This window comes from Orbicella faveolata, unplaced genomic scaffold (assembly GCF_042242905.1).
Source record: "Orbicella faveolata isolate gen_17 unplaced genomic scaffold, um_ofav_v1 contig_13, whole genome shotgun sequence".
Lineage (NCBI taxonomy): Eukaryota > Metazoa > Cnidaria > Anthozoa > Scleractinia > Merulinidae > Orbicella > Orbicella faveolata.
The window spans coordinates 17676430-17688166 of NW_028301540.1; the positions used below are offsets into that span (position 1 = coordinate 17676430).

An 11737-nucleotide genomic window follows, 5' to 3' on the forward strand; every position below is an offset into this window, starting at 1 on the left:
AGCCAACGAAAAAAGCCTACGCTTTCTGAGATAAGTGCGACCTTGCGTGGTACGAACCCCGCTTGTTTTAACAACCTTTAAAAATACACCAATAATTGCAAGTTCGTCAACATGTTTCATCTTAATTACTTACTTAATCACTTAAGGGCCCATTAACCGATCTTTTCGAGCCGTTGCTAGGGAAAATTTATTCTCATATAACCTCGTCATTTTTAGTTCCTCCGGAGTTATTTCATGGGTTTTAACTTTTTCATGATCAGCAACACTAGTGATGACGTCATCAGGCCACGCCCATGGTCATGTGACTAATACTGAAAAGACGCAAAGGCTCCCAGGCAAACTACTTTATCGAAATTCTTTTCATTGATTTAATATTTTAATTTAAATCCTCATTACGCTATGCATAGATTTTGTTTCATTTCTAAAAGATCAGATTTTGAGAGAATTTCAAAATATTAAAAAGTTCGTAATTTTCTGAAAAAAGCCTGATTTTGAAAAAGGAATGCATAGCTATGTTTCTAACGTTGGCTTTAATCAAAATCCGTCAAAAAAGGCTTGATTTAAGGAAAAACCACGTTTCCTTTAGCATTTAAAGAAACCGGAAGTGCGCCCGATATATCTTGGAAGTAACCCTATCAGCGCGTGCGCAATTTACACTACCAGCACACTTCGGTAAGATCAAACAAAGCCACACGGAGTTAGTTTTTCTCTTTCTATTGCTCTTGTTTTTCTGTCTTTCTCTTATTTTGTCTTTGCTTGTACTTTTTTTACTTTGAATTTTGTGAAACACAAAGAAAAACATCTAAAATGTAAGCGAATTTGGAAGTTATTGGAAGTTGTTGAGCTCAGGCTGACGTAAGTAACCGGAAGTGAAATTTCACCTCCTTAGCAACGCGCGCGAGCGCGCGCATAAATCGGTTAATGGGCCCTTAATCCACGAGTTTGACCATAGTCTGCTTTGATTCTTTTTGCAGTGCGTTTCCTAGACGAAAAATTTATGCAGTCGACACATGTCAATTTAGTATTTTGCGCAGTATGTTAAACGTTTTTTATTGCTGCTTTTATGCCTGAGGTGCTTGTCTTTTCTTCACCTAGGATAATTAAGAGAATATGTATCCATCCATAGACTTTTCATGGAGGCCACGCCATTCCTAATTTTTTGCAGTGGAATCAGTTCCGGTCCCGGGAACATTTGCGGCTCGAGGATCATTTGCGGGCCTGTACAGATCGCAATATTAATGACGTAACCCTCCAGTGCCTGTTCTCTTTTCCCCCTCAATTTACTGGTATCCATTTACGCTCCTTTGTGGAAAAATATTTAACAATAATTCCACGAGCGCGCGTTGGATATGAGTTGACTATAATCATCTTCATATCCAACAAGCGCGTGTGGAATAATTGTTTTTATTAAAAACGCCCCAAAATTCTAGAAAACTAGATTGAAATAAAAATAAACACGCCCAAAAAATTCACGCGTACGCTTGCCATATTTGTAGAGCATGATATAACGGCTCATAACCCATGATGGCTAAACCAGTGAAAGCTCTCGAATTGCATTACTCAATGATCCAGTTTCTAATAATAAATTGTGATTGTTAAGTGTCTAGTCCAAGAGCACAACGGTATTGCAAATAGCTCTCAGAAACACAAGGCAATCGCACCATTAATCATGACTATAATAATAATAATGTGTAAAACGTTACCAAACGTGTGTCGTCTTTACACCAAATACATAGAATGTTCTGAGAAATCTAATTCTCATTTCTCAAGGGGGATCTCGCGGATGATTGTTGAATGAAATGTTTCTCTCACTGAGCGCTCGACCTGTAATGACATCACCGTGGTAAATTTATCAGTGCACAGTAGAAACTAGAATGTAAGGCAACTTCTCCCCTATTACTCGTCTTAAGGTTTTTCTCGATTAAGGTGAATGCAGTTTCCATTGTGTTATGTCTACAGTGAATGAAAATAACACTTAAAGAACATGAGATAGATTTCAAGTCAGCGGGTAGATTCCCCAAAAACCAAACTTTCACAACAGGTATTAATCACAAGCGGGTTACCTGTTAAACTTTCACGATTGCTTGACTTAGCTTTGACTTGTATAAAACGTTACGAGCAATACTGAGTCCAAAGCTGTTTATTTACGCTTGCTTTTTTACAAACAGATTCAGGAATCAGTAGTTTATGCAAAGGTTCCACGCCTCCTACTTAGAGAAAAGATTGCTTCGCATAATCCTGACAGACAAAGTCACTAAAGTGAAAAACTCACAGAAAGTGTTTAATGATTTAACCGACACCATTGAACTTTGTTTAATGTTTATGGTTGGATTGTTTTCAGGTTCACTGATGCTTTTGTCCACTTAACCTTTAACCAGACCTATGAATTATCAGCAGTGTATTATTCTTGTACTCGCTTGCGCCATTGTCGTAATCGTGCGGTCCGCGCCTGACTGGGGCCCACTTCCCTATGAATATTTTCAAGAATTCTACAACAATTATGGCGAACATCTTCAAAATAATATCGATCACATGCGACATGTACACGAGGCACATCACGAAAATCAACACAGGCTGCACGAAAACTACCAGGAAGACTTTTATGACGTCAATGAACAGCAACAAGAAGGTACAGAGAGTGATCACGAAGCGCTTGAACGATCACACGAGGATTAGAGGTCTGCAGGCGTCAAAAAGAAAAGTGTACTCCCGAAAAGGGGGAATAAAAGTATGGCACGTATGAATTTAGTGTTATAGAATTCTTTTCCTTGCTTAAGCCTGAATTTTTAGTTTCTTAATTTTTGTAATTCGGTTTTATCTTTAAAGAGAAGAATAGAAAAGAATAGAAAACAACATTTTGAAGTATATAAAACCTGCAAAAGCCTACTAAGTTAACATTTTTTTTTATACACAATCACCTCTCTGTTTAAAGATAACGTCTCTGTCTTTGTTTTTCAGTAAATCCACGGATCAGAGACAATGAAGCCAGGTCATTCCTAAGAAAAATAACTATCTTACGATAAACAAGAGAAAAGGATAGATCCCTCTCAATTTTGCTTATTTGAAAATAAAGTGTATACAGCTAGTGACTCACAAATTGCAAGTACAGCTATACAACTGAGTGAAATAAAGACGAATGTTTTTTAAAACTGAAATGAAGGATGCATTGTTTTCAGTTTCCTTTATAGCAATGATTTATCAATAAGTGAACTAGCTAGGCAAAAAGTGCTCAATGTTTTTAAAGCAGAGTTTGATGTAGTATACGGAGAAATCAAAGAGGATACATACCGTAAATGATCTAACAAACGCCAGGGGCGTTTATTAAATGTTTGTGGTGTAAGCGGGGAGGGGGGCTTTAAATAGATATGAGGCGCTTATTTCAAGTTAACCGTAACAACTGGCAAAATCCAAATAAAAGTTCACAGTTTATATATCAACGCGGCGAAAACAGTGTCAACGTGTTTGCCGACTGTTTTTGTGTTGTTCACTCACACCAACTTGAGTTTGCCGTGTAAAGGCCGCTTAAATTTGAAGATGGCATTTCTCAAGGGAATTATAATTAGTGGTTGAAAGGTGGCTGACAGCGGTTTCCACCCTTTATCGAGCGCGTCTATTTTAATAGATCAACAGTGCATTCTTTTCCAGTTGATGCAACATTGGCGTTACACATCAAAGGAAAGACAGGATCTTCTATTGCATTGCAATAATGGCGAAACATTGGAGAACGAGTAATGATAATAAATGATAAAAATTCAGGTCACCAGATTCGTTTATGAGTTATAAACACTTAACAATATAGCGTTTTTAACGAGTTATGCTGTTACAACGGTAACTTCAACTTTTGCTTCATGACAGGGACCATAACTTGTTTACCCCGGAAATAATTGGGCATCTGTTTGCCTCTAATATTATGGCATCGACTGAGAGAGGGTGTGTTCTGTCGCACTTTGTAATAATCATCGCACTTTGTAATACCTGTCGCACTTTGTAATAAAACTGTCGCACTTTGTAATACCTGTCGACAGGTATTACAAAGTGCGATGATTATTACAAAGTGCGACAGAACAGGGTGCGATCATTGATTCATCAAAAAAAGAAGTGCTTAAAATGCTGGAAACCCTTGTGAGGCTTCTTAGCCTCGTCACGTGTTACGTTCTTGTCGGAGTCTTGAAGGCGTTTCAGTTGTGGGAGTATTACAAATTAATTTGTCGCTATTTCGAAATCTGTCAAAATATGATATGTGAGTCATTTAGCACAGGCATATCAAGAGATGTTGTGATGTGCGATCATGCAAGGCTGGCTCGAAATTCACGGCCAGCTATTTAAACCCGCCTTTGTTGTACAAACGAATAAAGTGATGTGGCCAAAAACGACTCGATGTGTAAAAGAGTTTTCGGTGATATATGAAATAATAATAATTACACATGTGCAGATGTTCATTATGGAAATTTGGAGTTTTAATGATACGAAAGTGTCGTTATTAATTAATAGCCCGAAAGTTAAAGTTAACTAAACTTCTGGCAAATCGTCTGTTTGTTATCTATTCAACAAGGATTGTCGTAAGTCGCTAACTTCTAGAAAGGTTCTTATTTTGTTCGCCTTTTTTTAAATAACAATTGGGCCTCAATGTAAACTATTGGTTTCCAGTAATTGTGTTCATCCATTAAAGAGTTTATATTGTCGCGTTGCATATGTTAAGAAAGTCGAAGAAATTCCCATTACAAGATAGCTTAATTTGTTTTGTTCTTTCATTTTTTCTATCACTTCAATGTTTGTTATTCAGAATGCCTCGCTGAAATGCTTCAAAGTCTTTTTTAACGACAGAAGTTCTTAAAATGGCTGGGCTCTTCTAGCTTTCTAAAGAATTTATATTGGAGAAGCCATTCAACAGACCAATTAACATGTCTAGATAGCAGCAGACATGTAAAGATTTTAAGGAAAACGACCACTTTTTTAAGTTTAAAAGACATGTTTCGACAGAACTTCTGTCATCTTCAGTTGAATGAATGATTACAAAGCAAGTTGAATAATAAGTAGGCAAAAATGCTAATTAAGACAAATAGTAACAACAGAACGTGAAAAGGTGTAAATTAAAAGGATAATTTTAGATTTACATGGTGTAATTGCTGATTGAGGCAAGGTAGTTCTTTTTGAATATGGATAGCCTCCTTTATCTTGAGTTGAAAGCTGGTAGTGGCGTGATCTAAAATATGAAAGCAGTCTATTGAACACAATGAGCGACAACGTTCAGAATTCTGAAGATGTTTGAAGATGTGAGAGGCCCTATCAACGGCTAAGTGCTCACGTACGCGTGTGGAAAAATGTCGGGAGGTTTCGCCGGCATAACAGGCATTACAGCCCGCACATGTAAACTTATAAACTACACGTGAACGAAGCCCGCCGGGAATAGGGTCTTTCACACCAAAAAGGTCACCTATCTTAAAGGAAGAAAAAACTAATTTGATGTCTAAATCATTACAATAGCGCTTGATTAAGTGTCGAATCTTCTTCTGAGTGATGACAGAAAAATGGCCTATGTACGGCAGCTTAAAGTAAAACGTGGGCGAGGTGGTAAGGGGGTAGCCCCGGGGACAATGATTGCTATGAGCCCCAGTGATGTAACGGTTAACCACTTTTTCAATTAAATGGGCAGGGAAAAGGTTCTTTTTGAGAATTTCAGTAAGCTTGGTTATATCCTCGTGTAACCCCAACCAAGTGTTGTTGATCTTGTAGGCCCTGTCAACAAGAGTCCTAATGAGACCTACTTTGTATGAGTACGAGGTGAAGCTAAAATAATTAGTTAATAACCCAGTAAAGGTTTTCTTACGGTAAACCCTAGTTAGGAAGGAATTAGTGTCACTATTATCAATAAGAACATCTAGAAAGGGTAATTTGCGATTAAGTTCTTTTTCCATAGTAAACCTTATGTTGGGGTGCCTAGAGTTAATGTAGTCAAAAAATATAACAGCATCGTGCTCCGAGTGAAATAAACAAAAAGTGTCGTCAACATACCTACGATAAAATAAAATTTTAGAGCATAGGGCCTCTCACATCTTCAAACATCTTCAGAATTCTGAACGTTGTCGCTCATTGTGTTCAATAGACTGCTTTCATATTTTAGATCACGCCACTACCAGCTTTCAACTCAAGATAAAGGAGGCTATCCATATTCAAAAAGAACTACCTTGCCTCAATCAGCAATTACACCATGTAAATCTAAAATTATCCTTTTAATTTACACCTTTTCACGTTCTGTTGTTACTATTTGTCTTAATTAGCATTTTTGCCTACTTATTATTCAACTTGCTTTGTAATCATTCATTCAACTGAAGATGACAGAAGTTCTGTCGAAACATGTCTTTTAAACTTAAAAAAGTGGTCGTTTTCCTTAAAACCAATTAACATATTATTTGCAGGTGCCATACGTCCATGAGTTTTTGTCGACCTTGAGTCTAAGACGAAAGCCTGTAGATGACCACAAGAATTTTCAAATGACAGATCTTCATATAATACCGAGTCAAAATAATGCCGCTAACATACACTAATACAATTGATCAAATTATTAGTGCATCTTGCATTTTTCGAGCACGCTAGCTTTTAGAAATTTTTAACAGGATATGGTACAGCGAAAGCAACCTGCAAGCGAGGACTTGAAAATATGCAAGATAACTCTATATACGTTTTCTGACTTTTCTTGCACTGAGAACTTTTTGTAACAAAAAAGTCAAACTTCTTCTCTTTACTCAGGTCGTGGTCTTAATTTGTGCTAAGGAAAATTGATCTTCAATTTAAATGTGAAACCGAAATGGCGCTTAAGTGAGTGAAAGATTTTATCTACTTGAAAGATCTTGTTAGTCAAGTTATAGCTGTTGGTAGACTGTCGTAGATCACGCAAATAACAAACGAGGCACAGCTGGGATATCGACTTCACCATCTGCTCAAAGCGCATGCGTTCTTGAAACCTGAAAGCTATGACTCAGAAAGGGAATCGCAATATCAGTGAACGTTTGTCGTCACGCTCAATTCAGAAAGAGAGAAAAATTCAGTGCAGTATAAACTCAGTTTAGGACTAATTTGCGTGGTATTTAGCAAGTTTAATTTTCGGTAATATCAATAACAACCTCACTTGTCGATTTATAACGTTCTGCCCTCTACTCAATAAAACTGAATCGCGCTTCCTAAGCACGCCACTTTCTCGATTTTTGATAAGGGACGCGAGCAGATGTTTACCAAGCACTTGTTATACGCTTTCCAATGCATTAATTGTTTTCAAAGACAAAGGGAATTTATTGATAACCACGCAAACTAACAGTGTTTAAATGGTGTCATCAGTCTTTTCAAATGTTTAATGTTTCTGTTTTCAAGAAATTATTACAAGCTTATGAAGCAAAGAAATCAGAGATGAATACGCATTGTTGAATTTAAGGCGATTGTTTAAGTTGCCAGGTTATGGTCCGTTTTAGCATTCTTCATCTGTAAACCAGTCGGCGTGTCTACTCCAGCCACTTCTTAACATCTGAAGGGCTTTCCGCTCTCTACAATAAGGAGGCGAGAATATTGAAAGTATTAAAATTTGTCAGTTTATATTCCCATCATATTCCCATAGCGATTTTTAGCGCGGCTAAGAGATTATCTAAGGATCTAAGAATTCGATGCAAATTAACCTAAAATATAAAATTTACAACCTGTTGATTCTTATATTAACTGCTTGGAAGAACTTGTTAAGAGTGAGTCTTCAATGTGTTTTATCAAAAACGCTTGTTAAACAAATCTGTTTTCAAAAGGATAGTTCCATGTTTAGAATATGCAGAAAATAGCGTGTTGATGTACTCAAACTTTGTGTTTGGTTTTCGTACGATTTGCCACCATTTCGGAGTCAAAACTTGGAAAAGTCCAAGTAAAAAACAGCTTAAAGTCTTCACCTTCTTGTGAATAAGCGCTCGTCTTCCAAAATGAGGCAGCCATACAGACTGAGTGGGAGGACTTTCAACATCTTCATACTACAAAAGACAAAGATTAAACACAGTCAGATATCTCAGGCATATATACATCGTTTATCTCATATATCGCTTAGCCTACTTTACTTACATTTGGTTTGTTGATATCTACTCAAACTTTTGTTTGGTTTTCGTTTGGTTTGCCATTTGAAGACAAAAACTAAATTTAAGTAGTCCAAGAACAGGAAAACAGCTAAAATCCTCACCTCCTCATGACCAGGTACTTCCCTTCCAACATCTTCATACTGCAATGACAAAGATTAAGCACAGTCAGATATCACAGGCATACACAGCAGTTACAAACGGTCCTGTTTCATGCAAAATACCTTGAAGATTCGTTCGTAGGGAAACCGTCTTTTACCAAAGTTGTCCGGCTTTCTGAACTTTGAACATTTTCGTTGTGCCTCGCTTGGTTGGTTGCACATCAGTAACACTGTAACGCACACCGCACAAAACACAATCCCTTGAGTGTTCATGATGAGTGAAGACTTGCTTGTGTGCCGGCTTAGTTCTGGAGTGAATGGTTTTTGTGTCGCTCTGGTGAGTTTTATAACCTGCATCAACAGGTGATTCCTAACCCATCTATGTTCATTAAAGACAATTACTTTAATGTCCATCATAAAACCCTTTAAACTGTTTAAATTATGCAAGCGGCAGGTCTTTGTGACATAGACATTAAAAGACTATCAAATACAATGTTGAGAAAAACTCCATGTCTTAAACATCTTAAGACTGATTGGAAAAATAATAATAATAAAACTAAACGAACTCAAACCATTAATAACATTTCTCATGGGGTGGTAATTTATGTTTAGTATGGATCATTGCTTAATAAACACTGTAGAGGTGTTATTATGTGCTGTATTCCTTTATACTCCAGGACCTCAATCACGCTTTTTTTAACCTGTCTCGAATCGGACAATATACAAATGTGGCTTGTTTGACTGAGCTAATAAAGCTATCTTCCACGAGAAACTGAAAGCGAAAAGCAAGCCATAAGTTGTCGACAAAGCTCATTTTTTCAACAACTAATTACAATTCCGAGTCAGTCCTATGCATTTAAGGTTACCGTATACCTTCAGGGGTGTCTCGCGTCCAAGCGATGCAGCGCGTCCGGTTTAAGCTGTAGATACCTAAGCCCCTATATTAAATTAAAGCTTATAGAGCTGGCTATCAAACCATACCAAAACTTTTGAAATAAAATGAATTGCCAATTTTTTCACGGCCACTAAATACAAGCGTCCTAATCACCTTTTGGAAGCTACAAGTCAAAGCGAATTTTGTTTTTCGCCAATTTATATTTTTCCTCGGTTTCAGGACAAAAAGCGCTAAAAAAGCGTGTCTGCGTTTTTCCATATTCAATTGTAGTAAAAAGTTACAGAACATTTTCGAAATAGGATTTAAAAAAATGTGAAGTGATCGTACAAAAATCGCTCTCGGAGAAAAAATATTTCGAAATAAACAATTCGCAGACACGTGTTTGTTTTTTATATGTTAATCTAGCTACTGTCCAAATTTGAGGGCAAACAAACAAATTCCGTTTGAGTTGTAACTCTGTAAAGTGTCTGCTTCAAGCGAAAAAATTTATCCGAGAAAACAGCGCTAAGAAAAATATCTTGCTTCGCAAACAAACCCCGCCCACAAACGCCTTCAACTGGGTTCTCAGATCACTGAGCCAATCAGTGCTTGGAAAATTTACTACCAATTAACTCGCGGTGAAATTTACGCGTGAATCTGCAAAAAAACCTAGCCGTTTCGCAATGCGCTCAAGGCGGAGAGATAATTTTTCTGCAGCTGGGTTTTTCTTGAAGCTGGTTTGGCAAAATGGGGAAGACGAAAAAGGATACGAACGCTAGCGTAGCTGGGCGACGAGAACAAACAAAAGAAAGCGCGGCAGAGCAAATGTGCATGGATAATATTCCAGTGGATCTCGATGAGTTAGACGATTCATCGGTATCGATCTCAACAAAAGAGTCACTGTAAACATCGCTGTTATCGCTGTCGAGTTCCCAAATTTTGTACAACCTTTCTCTTCTCTTGACTCGATCTTTTTGCCCGCTTGATACGTCCGTCGCTTCACCCGCGAGGCCAACTTTCGCTTCTTCACTCATTGATGTATTTTCATTCATTCTTCGCTTTTTCGAACTGGTAAACGGACTTTTCCGTGGTCCATGTTTACTTATAACTTAACAGAATTGCATCTAATACGAAAAATGCTTGGATTAACAATGCTGATTAACTGAGTAGCCAGCCAATTCGTGGTATCCATATCGGTAATACTCCCGCGAAAGGTAGTCTCGGTTGATTGCATACACGTTATAGGGCTGTCAATCAAGAGGGAACTTTTACTTCCGGCCATGACGTAAAACATCCATTTCTCCGCCAATATTAGGTTTTTTTCAATTTTGTTTTCAGAAATTAGAGATTACTCTTCGACCATTAGTTTGAACCAAAAATCCAAATTTGAAGAAAATTGCCGATCTGAAGGTATACTGTAACCTTAAATGAATAATTGATAGCCGATAGAATGATATAAAAAACGACATTTTGTTCAACACGTAATACTCAAATTTCTAATTCTTAACCAGTTGAATAAAATAAAAACGAACAACGGAAAAGCTCCATTTTTATGACTCCTCGTATATAACGGACCCATTTTAAAGCTTCATGTTTCAGGCCTGTTCCTGCTGCTTGGTTTACATTGTGTCTTCCGTTTAAAATAAAATATTTCTTGTTTGTGTTATGTTATCATTCGTCTTTGGGATTCAGCTGTAATGAAATTATGAACAAAAATATATCGTGGTCTTCGAAATAGCACTCAAAGATATCAATAAGTCTGTAAGGAATTAGAAAGTTAACCAGGATATTTATAAGCCAGGTCCATTTAAGACCAGAATAAAAGAGAGTGAGGTACTAGAGATGACGTTCATGACCTTCCTTTCTTTCAACAGGTAAGCTCACCGTTATCATGGTAACTACGTGTTTGAAGCCAATATCAACGAAGCTCCTAAGGAACGGACCACCACAAACGATATGGAAATGGAGGGATATAAGAAAAAATTGGGCAAAGGAAAATCGCGCGCGCGCATACAGAAACACACACATATAGGAAAAAAGCAAAGCTAGAGCCTAAAGGCGCATTTAAACGACATTCGTTTTGGGCACGACACTCCAAAATTTTGACACACGGGCCGATAGTTTTGGGCACGGCCTGCTTGATTTACGCGGCAAAACATGTTCAAGTTTTTTCAATATTGATTTCTGAACGGCACCCCTGAAACAAGAACGGGACTCTCAAATTTGTGAGTATTTGCACTTCTATGAGAGCGGTACACGTATGATTTCAGGCGCGCTTTCGCGGGCTGTGCGAAAAAAAAAAAGGCATATCCTCGAGTACAGAAAGCAATTGTATGGCTTATTGTTTTGAGAAAGCGAAAACGCTTGTCGTAATCGAGGGACGAAAGAAGGTCGTTCGTTGCGCCACTCTTATATGCATTAAAGCGGCGACAATACAGCCGGCTGCAAGCTATTTTGACCTGTCTAAATCCTCCACGCTTAAGAGGGGTATGGGTGCATCACACAGAGTCAGCCCATCACCGGAAGTTGCATGGAAGCGAGACCTAAGGGCCAAGGTGGAAAATATGGTGGCTAATATAAGCATTTAAGTCACAAGTGTTGCGCTGCAGCATTGTGTAACAATCCCTCTGATAACCGGAAAGATCTAAGTTTTCACGCTTTTC

The 11737-nt window shown here is 37.8% G+C and overlaps 1 protein-coding gene and 1 long non-coding RNA gene across 2 annotated transcripts; one reads left to right on the forward strand and one right to left on the reverse strand.

Moving 5' to 3' along the window:
* Window positions 1-1693: 1693 nt before the first annotated feature.
* Window positions 1694-3155, forward strand: LOC149115412 (uncharacterized). The gene is made up of 3 exons (XR_016205809.1): window positions 1694-1926; window positions 2342-2728; window positions 2959-3155. It is a non-coding gene; the product is annotated as an uncharacterized LOC149115412 (long non-coding RNA).
* Window positions 3156-7320: 4165 nt separating this feature from the next.
* LOC149115413 (uncharacterized) lies at window positions 7321-8617 on the reverse strand. The gene is made up of 4 exons (XM_089284903.1): window positions 8324-8617; window positions 8204-8242; window positions 7923-8000; window positions 7321-7535 (listed from the first exon to the last, which is right to left on the reverse strand). Exons 1-4 carry the CDS (start codon window positions 8615-8617, stop codon window positions 7494-7496), a joined length of 453 nt encoding a protein of 150 aa, XP_089141029.1. The 3' UTR covers window positions 7321-7493.
* Between the last annotated feature and the right edge of the window lie 3120 nt (window positions 8618-11737).